Source organism: Ruditapes philippinarum, unplaced genomic scaffold (genome assembly GCF_026571515.1).
Source record: "Ruditapes philippinarum isolate M1 unplaced genomic scaffold, ASM2657151v2 ctg570_1_1_1_1, whole genome shotgun sequence".
NCBI lineage: Eukaryota > Metazoa > Mollusca > Bivalvia > Venerida > Veneridae > Ruditapes > Ruditapes philippinarum.
In genome coordinates this window covers 373,468-393,174 of record NW_026859409.1, presented here as the reverse complement: position 1 = coordinate 393,174, position 19,707 = coordinate 373,468, and the positions used below count along the sequence as shown (strand labels likewise).

Sequence of the window (19,707 nt, the reverse complement as noted above, 5' to 3'; positions counted from 1 at the left end):
AAAACATAAAAATAACAATGGTAGACAAATTGCTGGGAATAAAGAACACACAGTTAAATGGAATTTCATCTGTTGCACTTTAACACAAGAAAGTTTCATTGTGAAAAAAGAGAACAGTTCTCCCCCTCCCTCCCCCTCTCACCACCCAAACCACTATATACTTATTTAGGGCATCATATATATATTTAAGCATACAATAATAAGTGATTATTCCTGCAGAGATATAACTTAAAGGCATAATATGCACTTTTATAAAACCGACTTCTTAGTATTTATGTATTTAGTATGTGCTGCGTGAATAGAGCGAAAGAGAAAATCAAAACAAAACTTTTTAAAGCACAATAAATAGTATATCATTAAATTAAAGTTATATTGAAATGAACCTCAAAGTCATGAAATAGTTTGATATTTATAGTCAGTCATAGCTTGATACACTTTAAATATGAACATTATTTAAAATCCCTAGATAGCAACAAAACAAAAAAGCAAACATTTGAAAAGCACAGACTTGGGTACATTTTGTCTTTTCGTGAGAGATAATGAAATTTATTATATACTTAAAAATTAAATATTAAGAAATATAGATCGAATGAAATAAGTATTTCTATTTTTCGCATTTTCACAGCAAAAAAAATCTGTCTGTAAAAGTGTATAAATTTCCAAAAAATAAAGAGCACATCTTAAGTAAACGATTTTAAACATCATTTGTCTGATTCCGTCCCGGAGATTTGTTCTTTCTGTATATTAAGTGTAGAAATGTTTGGAAAAAACATGATATTCACGATCATACTGTTAAATAACCGTTTGACTAATTCCGTAGCAGATTCGTTTTTGTACTAGTTTGAAAAGTCTCCTTTACACAATATAAGACCCGAAGCCCTAAACCAATTAATATGTACGGGGGATTTCCGCGCGGCTTGGTCTTTTTCGGACCGGCGATTGTTTCTTTTTCTCTATAACCGTAGGTCGACTGAAAATTTCGGAAACAACATCATAAAGGCAAAGTTTTTTCTGAAACTGAGGTTAACATTATGTTGGTCGATCACGATACAGTGGTCTTTCAACATTATATAAAATTAATTAATGTTATTAAGTGGTGTGTGATGAAAACGCCCTTTAGAGCACGACTTTACAGGAATTTACGTCATGTACAGTTAGCCTTTGTAAAATTACTGCTACGGACTTAAAATTGGTAATGATCAAGTTTAGAGAATATTTTCCACAGCAATATAAGGCTCACAGGTCTAAGGCAAGGAAAATTATAGCAAGAAACACGTGTGAAATGGTTGCTTTCTTGACCTGCGATTAGTTCTTTAAGAAATTTTGATAAAAGAATCTCATTTATCTGATTCCGTTGCAGATTCGTTTTGCGTTAGATTTAGGGTTTACTTAACATGATATAAGGCCTAAAGCCTCAATCCAAGCGATAAATACTTGAGAATCCCGCATGACATGTTTGTTTGTTGTTGTTTGTTTTTTTGTTGTTGATGATGTTGTTTTTTACCGACTGTGTAAATGTTCGGAAAAATCATCATATTCACAAACCAACCGTTTAAAAATTATACCGTTGCAGATTCGATTTTGTACTAGTTTGGCGGGTCTTCCTTACAAAATATGTGGACCAAAGCCCTAGCCCAAACAATATGTCCGGACGATTCAGCGTGTCATGGTCGGTTTTTTTTTCTTTTGTTGTTTTTTTTGTACCGGCTGTACATAAAGTGTATATATTTTCAAAAAAAAATCATATTCTCGAACAACCCAGTAACAATTCATTTATCTGATTCCGTTGCGTTATCGCTTTTGTAGTAGTTCGGAGAGCCTTGTTGCACAATATGAGGACTAAAGTCTAAATCCAAGCAAAATATCCGGGAGATTTACGCGTGGAATGGTCTTTTTTGTACCGTCTCTTTGTTCTTTCTGTATATAAAGTATATTAATTTTCGTAATAGACACCTAATTCCCGAGCAAACTTTAAAAAACGTATTCCCGAGCAAACTTTAGAAAACGCTATTTGTCTATAATATCAGTTGAGGATTCCTGACACAATATGTCTGTGGGATTTCCGCGTGTTACATTCGTTTTCCGTTTCGGCTATTTGATTTTTCTAAAAATAAACTGTATAAATTTATAACATACACACATCCTCGAGCTTACCGTTTAAACATTATTCCACAGATTCCGTTGCGGACTCGATTTTGTACAACGTGAGAGGGTTCTCTGTGCACAATATGAGGACCAAAACCTAATCCCAAACAATATGCCTATGCGATTTGCGCGTTGCGTGGTCGTTTTTTATTTTGTATCGGTTATTAAAATTTAGGAATACACAGTAAAGGTACAATATAGTTATTTTTAAAAATCTTAATTGATAAACAAAGCTATTCAAAACAGGAGATTATTTGTATTTAGTGAAACTTCACCTACCTACACCTTTGTATGGCCTGATGGCATAATTTATTACATGGTCCATCTCAATATACCATATCCTAAACTCCTGGCATCCAATACATTCGTTACTGTCCGGTTTGAATGAGCTAACCAGGCAGCTGGGTTGAGTGGAACAAATCTTACTGCATTCATACGGATCATTAACTTTAACTGAGAAAAGAATCTTGTTTGACTTGCAGATAAGTGGTTGTCGTATGAAATCGTATTTCTTCCAGTGAACTGTTGTCGACGATATTATCTGTACAACAAAGACAGTCGAAATGAGAATCAAAAAAATAATTAAATAAAATTCCATTTTCTCCAATTATTTTTCGTGGCGAAATATAACTGTTATAACAAAGGAATGATAGTGTGACAAGAAACATTGGTACAGCCGGTCTTTGAGGGTTTAATTTCAAAGACAAAGATTTTAAATAAAATATTTAACACTAAACGGTCTTTCGTTTGAAGTGTGCACATTGATCTAATGTTGAAGAAGCTAACTGCTCTTTACAATATCTCATACCTTTTAAACTACTGACATGGATGACAAAAACAATTTCCTGCCATTTAGATTGTGCAGCGACAACCCTAATTTGATAATTTAGAGACCAAATTGAAAACGGGGCTTCGATTCTAATTACAGTCTCAGATACTTGAAAATCTAAAAACTTTAGTTTAAGGTATACATGATTCTTTTAGTCACGTTGACCTCTGGTTGTATGAATTTATTTCGTTGGCTTTATGTTACTGATATTTGGCATTAATTTATACACAAATTGTATATTCATTTTAAAATCTTATTTCTTGTCACAATTTTGAATAGATTTTTTATATTAAAAGATAATTGTACAGCACACTTCATTTGATAACTCTAATCACTTGTCAAAATACGATTTAGTGCAATGAAACGTCAGTGTTGATTTTACTTTATGAATTATATCAGGTGGTTAACTACGGATATGATTTGTGTTGATTTAACTTAATATATATTTAGTGGTGATCCCTATATAAAAAAATGAAAACAACAACATTTGCAGCATACTCGAGGCTTTATCCAGAAAGTCGTCGACAAAACAAACATGTTTTTAACAATTTCGGTAAATTACCAAACTTTTTAACTTCTTAAGCAATACTGCATTCGTATTTACACAGTTTAGAAAGGTATCTTAAGTTTCTGATTTGAACCTTGTTAAGATTTGAAATATTAGCTTCAATACGGATATAGTATGCATTTCTCAATACTTTTATTGGTGAAACTAGATGATACACTATATATATAAATATTATTACGCAGTCAACCAAATACTGTAGCATGCCTTTATATTCAAAACCAAACTCATTGATATACTCTCCATTTCAAGAAAGTTTATTTCTTAAATTCAAACTAAAAATAGCTGGGTATCAAGTATTACCTTTGTTTTAGATGCACTTAAAGTGACATTATGCTCATATTTTCATGTCAAGTTTAGCTGAATTGACTTTATATTTCAAAAGATTGACTGTTTAAATGATGTTTGACCAACAAATTTTATTGGAAAATGTTTAGGATAAAATCAAAAATCTGCCTTAAATATAAAAAAGACTGCCCCACTTCTTTTTATAAATTGAACGTTGCATGTAAATTCTTAATGATATTAATTGAAATTTCGTTTGAATCCGGTGGTTATTTATTGTTTATTCGAAGTAAACCATTTAAGCAAAAGGAATTATGGCAAAATGAAACATTATTTTGACTCTCACCTGTTCACTCACTATATACCTTTAGATGGACATAATGTCACTTTAGAATGTATTATAAAATGCATATAACATGTAAATATTAATTGAATCTTGAACGTTTTCGCTTTTCTTAAAAATTTGTACATTTTTTCTCATATCATATTTTCTTGAAATAATGTGTCTCATCTGGAGGCATGCAACTTTAAACATTGATATATAAGGGCATTGTTGCACGTTTTTATTTAGTTACAAGACATAAAGAAATAAAACGAGGCTGCAAGTTTTCACATTTAAATATATTTTATAATGTATATCTCTTCAACCCTCAAATACCTATTCTACAGACATACCTTAATTATGCTTAAAGATCCTGTAACACAATTTTTTCATGGTTTTATTTCATAAATATGATGCTCAAATTAAGATTTGTCAATATTGTAAGTTCCAATAAGCATTATTTATAAAGATATTACCCAATTTAACATTTCATGTAAATAAAGGGGGGAAATTAGAAATTTATTTTCTATATAAATTCAAAGTCAAATTTTCTAATAAGAAATGAATGCATGTAATTTATTGATAAAATATAATGTTCAAAAATATTTGCAGTACACATTTTACATATTCTTCCATGTTTGAAAATTGTTTTGTTTGCATAATTATATACATATATAACTTTTTGCAAGTGCGGTTTACACACAGTAACAATATCAATCACAAACATACAGGATCTTTAAGCAATAAGTTATTTCTTCTTCATTTTAACTCTTAACAGGCATTTATCAAAAAGGTATTTTGCAATTTTCGTTATATGGTTAATAATATCGTAATAGATTTCAACAAGTGTCAATGTTAATGTAATATCGCTGTTTCTGTTTAAATAGTTTGTCCATTTTAGTTGAACAACCGAATTTATATTGAGGTATAAAACCCACTTAACAAGAACCAAATTGATAGAGTAAAATAACAACCGAAAATGTTTTTCAATACCTTTTTTCACTCTAATTAAGACTAATTTTACGCACATGTGACAGTGTTTACAAAAAGTGAAAGCTTTTTATATGATCGTTAAAACGTTTAAGTAGTCTTATATAGTTGGTATCAATAGAGGTATTGGTTTTTGGTAAATTCAATTATAGAAACTCGATTGTGGTGGTATCGATCAAGGCATGTTTTATTTATGTATGTGTATATAGGCAAAGGATTTAACTATACATGTATAGCACTAGATTGTGTATGCAGAGACGATTTTTTTTGTTAATAAGGAAAAAAGATTAAGATTATAGAGGTGAGATATAATTTGATATATTTTATTATTGTTTACCATTGTTTTTCGTAAGCGTTTTATAATAGATGTTAAGCTATTCTACCAGGAAAGTTTACTGTATGATTAAAAAGAAATATTCAATGTACTATGGTCAAATTTATTTTTTTTTATTTTAATTATTTTACCATTTAAAAACAAATATAGGTCATTTGAGGGATCACGTGAACTTTCTTCATGAGCGTCTGTCTGCATATTACAAATTAAGTTGTTGTTGTTATTGATGTTTATTTTTTTGTTGTTGTTTCTTTATTTCTATCTTTCTTCGTCTGTTTTTGTAGGGTTTTTTAAATCAATCATTATAGTACATGTAGTATACTTAAATTTATTGCAATATTTATATAAGAGAATACCTCCTACACTGTTCTTCAAATATTTGTGTCAGACATTTCTGACAGTTAACAAGGGAGACAACTTCTCTCTTTCTGTGTATTTGCTTCTTAACACAGTTGCCTCCCAGTAAATATCTGCCCCTAATATCGCATAAAAACGAAACTGATTCAATATTGTCCTCTCTTTTTTTATATCTTTTCCCCCAATGATATTATATTTAGACCCTTTAGATAATATTAAGAAATCCTAATTTGTTTCGATGAAAGTTCAACTATAGGCATATTCTATAGAATAAGATTTGATAATGATTGAATGGCTTTCTTAAATCACACAGAAACGTCCAATTATGAACCCTGAATCTGCTTTTATTTGTATAATGGATTTTCCTAGCTTTGATTTTCATACTTAGGTGATTTTAATATCAATAATAAAAAAAAGAATAGCTGCCAAAAGTAAAGAGCATTGTCAACGCTCACCTGGATCTATAATAGTAGTAAAGGTACATCAGTTTAGGTTTTCCGAGGTTAAAGGTTAAATAACTCAATAAAACAATAGGGCATCGTGGACAAGTAGTTTATGCGTCGGGTTAGTGATATCAGAGCTGTCAGCCGTGGGTTCAAACCATGCCAGGGACAAGCCGTTGTTTCCTTGAGCAAGAAACTTTATATCTATCTATCTCTGGATACTGCCAACCCCTCTTACGAGTGTTAAAGGCAGGAATTTAGTGCACGTCGGATTGTTAGTAAAAGGTGAAGAGAAAAGCTAAAAAGAAAAGTCCAAACATTGACATGCTTGGAAGGTGAGACTGAGAATGTATTCTAGTCATGGTTAAAATGTTAATAGTGAAACAAGATGATAAGAAATAAAATAGTTTAAAAACACTGGGAGTAAGACTTGTACTGCAAACCCACCACTGCCTGTTTGAACTGACTCAGGTTGGGCAGGGTGGCAATGTTACAAGGAAGTTTATTCCATAGTATAATGCTATGAGGGAAGAAAGAGTACTTATGGTAGTCGGAGGATACCTGTATTTGACGTAAGGATAAGGGATGCATATGTCTGGTTAATCTATGTGGGGTTTGAACATAAGTTGGGAGATTAATTGCAACTAGGTTATGGTATATCTTATAAAACATTATCAGTCTACAGTCCAATCTGCGATGTTCAAGGGATCGCCAACCCAGTTCTTCCTGCATGGCTGTGACACTAGAGTGAGGGGAGTAATCCCTTTTAACCCATCTTATTGCACGTCTCTGGATCATCTCAACTTTGTCAATATTGGTTTTAGTATAAGGAGACCAAATAGATGAGGCATATTCAACCTGTGGGCGGACCAGGGACTTGTATGCTAGTTCTTTTACTTTCTCATTTTTAGTGATGACATTTCTTTTAATAAAGCCAAGGGATCTGTTTGCATTGGAAGTTATTCGAGATATATGTGTATTAAATTTAAGGTCAGCAGATAGATCTAGTCCGAGATATTTAGCATTTGTAACAGACTCTAGGACTTGGCCATGGAGCATATATTTGTGTTCAATTATGGTCTTATTTTTGGTGATATGGATGACTTGGCATTTTGAAGGGTTAAACTCCATGTCCCACTGCTTCTCCCACAGAACCATATTGTCTAGATCATGTTGGAGAGTTGGGGGGTCTGAGGAGGAATTGATGGTTAGGTATACAGCAGTGTCGTCTGCAAATAATCTGACTTGGGATTTGAGGACAGAAGATGGTAACTTGTTGATACATAGAAGGAAACAGAGGGGCCCTAGGACCGAGCCTTGGGGCACTCCAGAGGTAACTGGGACTTCAGATGAGCAGTCACTATCCACAACTACAGTCTGTCTACGACCAATAAGGAATGACTGTATCCAGTTTAGAATTTGAGGACAAACACCATGTTCTTGCAGGGTATCTAAGAGTTTAAGATGGTTTACTTTATCGAAAGCTTTGGAGAAGTCAAGAAGTATGAGATCTGTTTGTTTGCCATTTGAAAGGTTGTTCATAAGGTAATCAGTAAGTTCAATGAGTTGTGTCTCACATGATCGTCTTTCTCTGAATCCATGCTGAAGATCAAAGAGTATGTTGTGGGTGGTAAAGTGAGAGGATAGTTGAGAGACAACTATATGTTCGAGTGTTTTACAGAGGATGCATGTAAGGGAAATTGGGCGATAGTTTGCTGGATCACTTGTATCACCTTTTTTGTAGACAGGGCATACGTTTGCACGGGTCCAGTCATTGGGAATATTACCGGTGGTCAGGGATTTTTGGAAAAGAACTGCAACGATGTCAGCAATCTCTTCTCTCAGCTCCTTCAGGACAATTGGTCTAATGTTGTCAGGGCCGGCAGCTTTGTTGGCATTGAGGTTGGCGAGGAGCTTTAGTACACCTGCCCTACCGATGATGATGTCATTCATTTGTGGGTACTGACAATACTTTCTGGGATTCATGAGTCTCAGTTTTTGTATACATTGATCTTTAAGTGTGAGTGGTATAATTGGTGAGAAAACTGATTGAAATTGTTTGTTAAGAATGTTTGCTTTTTCAGTGTTATTAATTTTGAGAGAACCTGACTTTTGATCTTTTAATGGAGACACACTTTGTGAATCTTGTTTAGAGTTTTTTATAAGTGAGTATAGTTTTTTGGTACAAACTTTACTTTGTGTATTAGTTTCATCATCATCATCTGCAAGGTTCTGGATGTTTTCTAAGTAAGATTCATATATTGTTTAATTCTAGCTTTTATTTGCGATTTCAAATTTTTAAATTTTAGCCATTGATCATGATCAGATTTATTTTTATTTGTTTTTGGTTTTTTTAATATTTTTATAGAGCTGATCTCTTTTATGAATTAATTTTTTAATGGATTTTGTTATCCAGGGCAAAGATGGTTTAGCTGTAATTCTTTTAGTGGGTATGAATTTTGATATGCCATCCTCAAGTGTGTGTTTGAACTGCGACCAAAGTTCTTCAACAGACAAAGATTCAGCTTTTTGAAGTATTTCAGATGAAAGTTTTCAACTCGGTCCAATTTGCCTTTTTATACAAGGTGCAAGTACGAGGCTTTTGTTTGAGGAGGGTGGGCCTAGAAGATATTTCTGTGGATATGATGTCATGATCTGATATGCCAGGTATGACCTTGACGTTGTTAACAAGAGTGTGGTTTGAAATGAGCAATAGATCAAGAATATTGTCATTTAGTGTACTTTCATTGACCATTTGTACGAGGTTATGATCATCAATGATGTTCAGGAATTTATCATACACAGGACTTGTGTTTAAGCCTTCTTTAAGATATGGTGTATGTTCAGAGTCCCAATTTAATTTTGGGAGGTTAAAATCGCCAAGGATTAACTTTGTACCTTTTAAGTTACGCACAAGTTCAAGGGATTTTTCAAATTCTAAAATACTATTCATATCAAGTTCGTGTGGTTTGTAATAAGATGCCAGAAAGAGTGACTTACTACCTTTGATTTCTATCCATATTATTTCACAATCGGTGTTCAGTTTTGGTTGTTCACTTGGTAGGAGGTTGTTTTTAACAAGGATAAACACTCCACCACCCTTACCTTTGAGTCTGTCACGGCGAAAAACTGTGTAGCCGAGTTCAGGTGGGAAAATTTCACTGTTATAGTTTTCTTTATTTAGCCATGACTCTGTGGCTGTAACAATATCTGGGTTTTGATCTATTAATAAATTTTGAAATTCATGTTTTTTGTTGACTATTGACTGGCAGTTTATGCATAGAATTTTCAGTTTGGATACATAATCAATTTGTTTTTGTTTTGGATTTTTGGGATTTATAGAGCTAGGTGTATCTGTATTTTCATCTACTAGAGGTGAGAAGCTGTTATGTGATGAGATTGAGAGGATGCTTGAAATATTCGAAAGATTTGATTCATCACATATTGTACATGTCCATGCAAAGGATGTATTGCTATTGGTTAGATCTTGGTACCATGTGCTATTCAACCCTTGACATTGTATGTGGAACCACATACAGCAATTATCACATTCAACAGCATGGTCAGAATCTTTGACCTCAGACCCACAGCTTCCACAAGGATAATCCGGGCCAGGGTTCCGTTCAACATCGCATGAAATAGACAGCAGTAGTATGACTAGATGTGATAAAGTCTTACTTCTATGAATTTTGGTGGGAATTTGGTGGCGTCTAAACCTAAATTTCAGGTTGCCTACAATAAGTCCACATGAGGAGATTTTTGACGGTGACATTGCGTTTGGCAGGATGGAGGGCCTAGGATGTAGGGTAATGTTGGTTCTGATGAAATTATCTGGTACATTCACCATATAAAGTAATGTCGAGATAAAAAGAAGGGATATAAAAATACCTACAAACATATTGTTTACCTTTTTCTCCCACCGGAAGTTGGACAATAAAAGGTCAAGGTTGGTCTGGCGGGAAAATTTTTTGACAGAATAGATACCTGTAACTATACTTTGGGTGTTAATTTAACAATGGATGAATGAAACTTTCATTAGATTTCTTCATTCAACGTTCTGAACAGCAGCAGAAGTGCAGTAACAGTCCGAAACACAGTGTTTACAGAGTTTTTTATGAGAGCTACGGAAATCAGCTGTTAGCAATCCGACGCATGCGCATATTATATTCAGTCTTTATATTTTAGGCAGATATATATTTTATCCAAAACTTTTTCTTATATCAACTGTTGGTCAATCACCGTTATTATTGCCAATCTTTTGAAATTTATAGTCAATAATGCTCAACTTAAACATTGAAAAAAATAAGCCTAATGTCACTTTGATAATGCTAGGGTATATAGGCATGTTATTGTACAACCTCTGTAAAGAAACACCCCTGTGGCTTTTGATGACAGGTTTTTGTTCTAGACAGGTAAAATACATTATTAAGTCTTATTTTCTGAAAAAATATTGATACTGATGGTGTAAAAGGTTAATGCTCCACAAGGGGCTGCTTTGTTGAAGTTGCACTGTACTAGCAATAGATTTATAACATAGTTATTGCCCTTTGAACGTTTCTGACCGCACGTATACGGGTTCTATACAGTATATTACCAAATTTAAAACCCGAATGCCTATTAAATAATCAACATTGTTCATATGCTTATTAGTATTTGTTGAGCGGTGCCGAATGTTTGTTAAACACATTTCATCTGTGTACATAATACAATGCATTATACTTGGGGACATTTTACTCCACAAAAATCGATGACAGTCGGGCTAATCATTTAATCTCCTATTTAAATAACATGTATTGAAATTCGAGCGCGTTATCTGAAAGGCTTTGTTGTGACTTGATCAATATTTGATTATAAAGATAAAGGAAAACACGTGAAAACTGCGAACGTGTTATAAATGCACTGAATTATATCATACAAGAGGGGTTTGTTTTTAAGTGTTCCGTGTTAAAATCGCTATGGATACATTATTTATTCTGAGACCGGAAATTTGAATTTTAGGACGGTAAGAAAACTTTCATATCATTTGAGAAGTTTTGTTTTGATTCTGTCGGTGTTAAAGTGTATGTAAATGAGGGACTGGGTAGGTTTTCATGCTAGGATATTTATTAAATTTCCTCATATAATTGGGAAAATATTAATGAAAATGTTTCAAACAAGAATTTCATTATATATCTGATACAATATATTTCTCAGTTGACAGTATATGTAAGATTCTTAAACTTACACTCTTTTTTTTCAGACTAAAATTACTTATTCTGAAAGTTATCCGACCAATTTGCAATAGTTACATTCTTTTAAACACACTTGGTTTAAATCTTAAAGATTTCCATGTAAATTCAAACTATTCTAGTACTCTTTATACAAATTAAAGGGACTCCACTGAGGTTGCTTGGCATGAAGAGATGAAAAATATATTTGGCAAGATTTTTGTATAACTGGATGAAGGGATGGACCAATAGATCGTGTACAAATTTTCATCTCATTCGCTCACTTCCCTTCCCGGGGATAATCAAATTGCGCAAATTGACCCAAAATTGAAAAGCGTTGCAACACTTTTCACACAAATCGGCCAAAAATCGCATAAAAGCAATAATCAATTTAATACCGAGAAAATTTTCATATTGTCTGTTGCATTGATTTCCGTTGATTTATGAAAGAAATGTTTTGGGCTAATATACCTCAGTGGAGTTCCTTAACTGATTATGTATTGTTTTATTCTATATCTTTAATGTTTTATTTATAGCGATTTTGAACATACTTAATCTCTTTTTTGTTGTTTTACTATGTTCGTTCATTCGTTCGTTCGCAACATCATTTGTTTCTTCTCTAGAAATGGGAAGAATCAAGCACATCAAGACGGTGTCGGCGTCGTTGAAAGCTGTCAACGAAATTCTCGTGAAAGAAAAACCGGTGATTGGAGTGAAGTGTCTTGGATGCAATGTTGGCGAACATGGTAAGATGCGTTATACCCCCTTCAGATATATAACGTACAGAAGTTTACCCCAAGCCCCAGCACCAAACATGATGTCCCCTTGCATGGTAGTTTTGAATTCAAAATAATATGATCTTTTATTAAAAATGCAAATTTACAGCAGAAAAGTGTTATACATCCGTTTTTTTGTTTTTTGTTTTTTTCCAAAGCTTTTTTTACATAAAAGCTGATTATTACGAAAAGGGAAATCACTCTTCTTAAGACGTACGTTCGTAGTTACATAATTGTGTCCCTTCAAACAGCAATGTATTGAAGCCAAACTCTTTTCATTGTACTGGACAACACTATTTCAATTATTTCCACTTACTGAATCTAACATTTTTAAGGAGGGGAGATAACTCTTGTAGCAGTCAGCTGTTGGGATGGACAAGTTTATGTGTATGATTTGAGGACATGTAAAGCTATCATGTTTGACGGAGGGTTACTGCGCTTGTTTCAGTCCGCCGAATTGCTCAAGGTAAGTGAAAGCTAAATGCCGCCAGCTACGTGGCTTTGAAAGAGGATTTGTTGTTTTTACTGCAGATACGTTGTACACAGTTTTCTTTTGAGATTTGTTAACATGACAATTCCTTACTTTAATTTGTTTATTCTTAGTAATGTTAATATTGTTGGCATTGAACAGTAAGTTCCCATGTGATTTTTGTTTGGATTACCTGCCCTTGTTACTACGTTATCGCAGAATTGTAGGCATGGAACAAGACTTATGTGGGTAGTGCTTAGTGAGTAAAATGAATACTGTGAGTTAAACGTTTTACTTTATTTATTTATTTATTTATTTATTTATTTATTTATTTATTTATTTATTTATTTGTTTATTTATTTATCAATAGGTATTTCATGACTGTGCCCCTGACAGTGCGACACTGACAAAACAGTTCAGTTTGAAGTTGAGAAATTTCTTTGATACCAGAGTAAGTATTTAAATCATGTTTGAAATTGAGTACGTATGTCGACCTGTAGCAGGCAAACTTTGCAGTGCTAATACACTAATTCACTATCAGACGACAGAGGATCGAACCTCGTTCCCAAAGAACGGTGTCATGACAATGATTTAATAAAGCATATCTGACATTCTTTACTCTGTTTTACAAGTAAACAGTTCATTAACTTATTGTTAAAAAAGAAAACAACCACTATATGAGTTGTGGTATTTTTTATAATTTAATTTATGTATGATATGTGTTTATACTGTATTTTAAATTAATTTCCTTAAATGAAGATCGAACTGAGTATACGTGCTTGATAGTTGTTTGTTCTAAATCAATAAGAATTTATAAACAGAACAGAGTAATCAAACAGGTTCTATCACTCCCCGTGAAAACTGGCCAAAGAATTTCTTTCAAAGAAAAGAGCAATTAAACCGGGCTTAAATTGCATGTACTTTTCAAGATAGGAGTAACCAAAAAAAGGTCAAAGTAAGGTCAAAGAAAGACACTTGGCACGACCTTTATTTAACAAATTACCGTTATACGTACCTACGTCTGTGTTTGATAATAGTTCTATCATGAAAACGAAGGTTCTTCTTCTGGATCGTAAAATAAAAGTACATTGTATATTTTACGGTATTCCAGGTAGCATATTCTATTGTGATGGAGCGTAGCGGATTAAGCCCTCGACTCGTTTCTTTTATAAAACTTTGCGAAGTTTACAAGCAACCTTTACACCAACCTTCGTATGATTTTCAGGTAAAAATCGAAAATTATTCTTCATTTCATTTTCTATTCTTGTGCAATAAGTGTATGTTTCTAAGATAATGAAACAAATGTTATTTTTACATTTTTCTAGTCCTTTCAAACCTAGTCTCCAATTTTCAAATGTTTTTGAATAGCAAATAGCAGTAATAAAAAAAGAAGATAAAATAGATATCTTACAAAAAGAGCCAAAAAGAGCTATAAATTGAAAATGTTGAAGACTTAGTTCGACTTACCATTTTTTATGGGCGGCAATGACACATGAGTAAAGAGCAAGTTGCCATCCACCCTCCCCACCTCCAGCAACGATTTAAGAGCATAATGCAATATATATATACATAAAAACGTTGACATTTTGAATTAGAAACTTTCAAAATAACACTGTCAAAATATTCAATTGAAAAGCGGCGCACGGCCGCTTGGTAGATGAATGTGTCCTAAACGAGAAAACAATGGACAGAACTAGATAAAAGGTACTTTTGAAAGGGGATTTCATAATATGAATATCATGTAATTATGTATAAATACTACATTTTTTAGCTTTATGTATGATTTCAGAGGTTATTAATAGAGGATCCAAATGTATGGGCACGCCGACCTTGCACGGGAGACATGTTAAGTGTTGCCGCCTCTTATGTTAAGCCTTTAGTACCGACTCTTTTCACAGAACTTGACGTGTATGTATCCTTTAACAACTCTTATTTATCATTAAGCTTACTGCTTGAATGTATATAGCGGTTGCTTAGTTAATGTAGAAATTCACCGACAAATGACAAAGGCATATAAGAATCTAACACTAACTGCTGATACAGACCGAGGGAAACTGTTTCGGGCTTTAACGAGGCTATGCTGAAATTACACCACAATTACAGACGGTTGGATAAACATTACGTGCGCCTACGAAAAGTACGCCTACGAAAAGTACGTCAACAACTTAGTAGACAAAGACATTAGCGAGAAAAAAATCAAGCGTTTTAAAAAGCTACAGCCTGTCCACCGCCCCTTCTTTTGGCTATTTAAAGCGTTGAAGATTTTTCTCACTGGCGTCTAACTATAACTTTGCGCATATTCTTCATTCATGGCGAAAGAATGACGACATGAGAGTCTAAGGTGACATGTTCCAGCGCAGTTGCATACATAAGAAATTCAAATCCAGTTTTTAGAATATGAAAAAGCATGGTATTACCGGTAAAGGAATACAACAGAAGAACTTTTGTGTGTCGTTCATAATACAAATCAGGATGACGGCCGTTTATGACCTTGCTCAAAGGCTCCAGCCCGCCTGCGTGAAAGGTATTGAACCAAACGAATCAACACTATTAAGAAATCCAACAGTTCAAAATTAATAACCTTGAAGTTCATTATTGAGCAACGTATTCCATTATCAAAAATCTTTTTATACCCCTTACAAAGTTTAATGGGTATATCGGAGTGCGATTGACGGTTATTCGGTCGGAACGTCCGTCAGTCGGATGGTTTTCGGGTGAAAATAGAGTTTGGAATAAGATATTGTAATTAAATTTGATATATACATGTAAAACAAGCTTATGTAGAGACCTCGCTTGGTCAAGGTCACTGTAACGTAAAATAGAACGACCTCGCTTGGTCAAGGTCACAGTTACGTAAAATAAAACATGTTTTACGGACGATAACTGTAGTTAGGATTGTGGTATTTTTATCAAACTTGGTACATTTATTCTTTAGGCTTATTTGGAAACCTTGCTTGGTATTGTTTTGACCCCATAGAGTCAAGGTTGCTTATGCTTAAAATTGGAAACGATTTCCAAACTAGATTTACTGTAAGAATAAATATTGTTATCAAACTTGTGTTATAACAAGCTTATGCAAAAACTGCACTTGGGAATGCTTTCGAAACCATAGTGTCAATGTCAAGGCTACTGTTTCTAAAAATAGGTAAATATTTTCTGAACAATAACTTAACTTTTTGGGAAACTTAGGTTCTAAGTCAAGATCACTGTTACTAAAAACAGAAAAAAAAATGTTTTCCGAAATGTATCTAGAATAATGAATAAAATAATGTTATTAAAATTAGTATTTGGCAAGTTATGTGAAGACCTGGCTTTGGATTGCTTTTGAACACCATATTGCTTTTGAACCTCATAGGGTCAAGGTTACTGTTACTTAAAATCAAAGAAGGGTCTCTGATTGATTTATAAATTTAGAAATAAGATATCGTAATCAGACAAAGTATGTTGAAAGTTTATGCTAAACACTCACTTTGGATTGCTTTTTTTGGCACCTATTTGGCAAGTGGTAGCTCTGGTTTAAAAAGAAAGAAAATATTTAAACAATAGAAATCCATATTGCATATTTGTAACATAACTTTAACGATGTGCCTTAACAAATACAGGAAAGAAATGTTTTCTCGTACTATACATGTACTTAAATTCTTTTTCGCTTTTTCTATTAGAATGCTTCCACCTGACACGGATGAGTGGTTTTTACATCAATGTGAAGAAACGCGTAATTCGATGTTGAGACCCGGATCGCTAAAAAGTGGACAGAAAATCAAGTGCAGCAAAGACCATACGAGTGGTGTTAAAAATCTGTTTGGAACTCATTTTTGTATTTGTCCGAGTTGTGTAAGCAATATGGGCACGTCTCAGACGTACAGAGAAACATGTGTCGAAAGTGACTGACTTCAAACTCTGACTGCATTAGAAGATGACAGTGTCATTTAAAGTGTCGAAAAACTTGTTCATGAATTGTAGCGAGGCAATGAACATGTAAATGTAAAGAACTAAAGGACCGGGAATTTCGAAATAATATTTTCTTGTATATTATGTTAGATACTGCCATTTTAAGTTTCACAAAATATTTTACATTTAGGTACATTTATCATTTGAGTATGATAAGAGACAAACAAGATTTGTTTGTAAAATTTGTTTGCATTTTTGTTCATTTACAACACGATTTGTTCTTTTAAATGTCATATGCAGTGTACTTATATAGTACATTGAATTGGATAAATTTCTTTTGCATGTCCATCTTGACAGAACCATATTAACGCTATCTAATTTATAAATAACTTACAGACAAGGTTATATATGTAATGGTGTCTTGGAGTTTTGGCGTTTTTTGTCACTTAACGTGATTTGTATTGATCAAGCAACGCCATTAAACAAATAACGCATGCATACGTCAAATCTGCGGAAGATAACGATGTTTGTCGAATGATTTTAAGATATACTTAAATCAACGATTTCAATGTTATTTACGTCTGCTGTATTAGTTTGTCCGACAAACTTGGCAATCAGTAGATTAATATTAAATGTGTACATTTGCTAGTTCGTTATCGGTGTTTCCAAAATCCTAAAGGAGCTCCACTGAGGCCCAAAAGCCTGAAACACAAATTTTGAACTTGCATTGATCATCTTGTTCACTTAAAGTAGAAAAATATACTAGAAATTATAGAAAATTATAGTATTACACATAATTATTTGTGCGCGATTAAAAGACCAATTTGAGTTAAAAGTGTTGCAATGTTTTTCAATGTTGGATCATTTTGTGCTGTAAAGATTAATATTTAGAATAATCTGAAATTGAGTACGCAAGTTATTGTTCTAAACCTTCATCAAATGGTATAAAAAGCTCGAAAATTATTTCCAGTCCCTTCATGTCAAAATACCTCAGTGGAGTTCCTGATATATTTTATTTTTGTTTGTATAAGTGTCTCATCTTAAGCAGGGTAGTCCAAAGAATATTGTTTTGTTAATTAATTTGTTACCTTATTTTCATTCATTATATTAAAATAACACACGACCTTGTATTGTTGTAGTCTTTACTGTTTATAATTACTGAAACAACTTTTTCTTTGCTTCTGTAAAAGAAATCTCGCTCGAATGACAGTGTATTTGAAAATTGCTCACTTGGATTGATTTATTCAATCAATCTTATATAACATCTGTTACGGACCGGTTTTAAATTTCATATTTTTTATCAATCAAACATATATTATATATGTATATATATACGCAATTTAATTACAATCAAATATAAAAAAAATGATTTTATTGACAGTAAAAAAATCAAACGCTAAATAATTGATATTAATAAGACCAATGAACAAAAAATGTAAAACAATCTGTTACACGTTCCCAGGGAATCAAACCCCATTTGGTTTAAATCAAGGTCAGATGATTGCCGTTTGACTGGCGTAACTAGTAGCTGCGCCAGTGTGAATTGCAAAGTCAGTGGGTGATTCGAACCTTCGATATTAAATCGAGGACTCTCATGTTCAATAACTGAATTGTTCTTCTTCTGCTCATGAATTGTTTCTTTGTGTTGTTTTATCAATTCGTACATAACAAGTAATTATTTCCCTTTTGGTCAGATCAAATATTTTTTTCAGTGTGAATTGTGAAGTCAAGGAAGGATTCGAACCTTCGATATCCAATCAAACACTTTCATGTTCTATCCCTATATTGTTCTTCTTCTGCTCATGAATTGTTTCTTTATGTTATAATCTAACTTTCTTTTGACCAGGGCAATTATTTTGCTCTCGAAAACACACAGTGAGAATTTTCATCTGCTACATAATGAATATATTCAAACAGATACACACAAAGTCTATAACTGTTTTATTTGCATCAGAAAGAAATAAGACAAATGCAACAAAATTGCTTCCAATAGAAAATTTATTAGTTCTGAAAATCACTTAATCAGTGTACATATTTTCAATCCTATATCTAATTTAACATTACCTTAAGAAACCATTACCTTCCTAGCTTTAATCTGCACCAGTAATGAAACAAGCCAGCCTGTGCACCACGGCAAACTGTAAATGCTCATACGGGGCTAGAATTTTGCATATGTTTTTCCCAGCATCATTATTCTACAAGCGAATTGATAATAAACTCGCAAAATGAGATATTCAAGTGACATTATACCCATCCAAGGGAATATAGTGTGTAAACGGGTGGTGATCAAAATAAGTTTTTATTTTATCATTATTCCCTTTAATTTTATAATTAAGTTCACATAAACAATAAATAACTCATATATCCATATGAAATTTCTGTAAATATCCATTAGAATTTATCTATAACGCTTAGTTTATAAAAAGATTGGGGTAGTCTTTTTATTTTCTTGGCAGATTTATTATTTACCCTGTACATTTTCCAGTATCAACTGTTGGTCAAACACCATTTTGATAGTCAATCTTTTGAAATATAAAGTCAATTCAGCTCCACTTGACTATGAAAATATGAGCAAAATGTCACTTTAATTCGACGAATTGAATTTACAGGTTTCGAATTTTCTAAAACATTGTTTATTAACTTGTTTGCAAAACGTGTACAAAGTTTGCAATATCGTCATTACAATTAGTGCGAATTTGTTTTATAAAAAAACTTACGATTTTGTCAGGCATCTGTGATGTGGTTTTTTCTCAACCGTCATGTAAGCAGACTTTGTTTCAAAAGTTTCTTTCAAAAGTCTTTGAGATATATTTGTAAGAGATAGAAACACTGCTTCATTTGCGGGACAGGCCGTTCCGAAACATATTCATCATAGTTCATCTAATAAGTACCCTTTCGCTGACTGACTTTAGATTTTCATCTTTTTCTCACTTTTTGATTAAGGATTGTTTAAAAAAAGAAGCTGGAAATCCATTAAAGAAATTCAGATCTTGGTTACATTTGAAAAGCGCCTTTGTGTATGTTTTTATTTTCTTAAATACAGTAAATACAGCAAAAAACAACGCGACTTCAGTTTTCACATTATTTAGTGATG

General features: G+C 33.0%; 1 protein-coding gene across 2 annotated transcripts; it reads left to right on the top strand.

The window, feature by feature from the left end:
* The first annotated feature begins 5,291 nt into the window (after positions 1–5,291).
* Positions 5,292–17,730, top strand: LOC132756392 (piRNA biogenesis protein EXD1-like). Of its 2 annotated transcripts, none has more exons than XM_060747455.1 (7): positions 5,292–5,437; positions 12,101–12,223; positions 12,589–12,719; positions 13,093–13,173; positions 13,834–13,947; positions 14,512–14,630; positions 16,385–17,730. In XM_060747455.1, exons 2-7 carry the CDS (start codon positions 12,103–12,105, stop codon positions 16,611–16,613), a joined length of 795 nt encoding a protein of 264 aa, XP_060603438.1. In that variant the 5' UTR covers positions 5,292–5,437; positions 12,101–12,102; the 3' UTR covers positions 16,614–17,730. The 2 variants fall into 2 exon arrangements, with proteins under 2 accessions (XP_060603438.1, XP_060603437.1); XM_060747454.1 differs by lacking the exon at positions 5,292–5,437 and adding an exon at positions 11,104–11,272.
* The last annotated feature ends 1,977 nt before the right edge of the window (positions 17,731–19,707 follow it).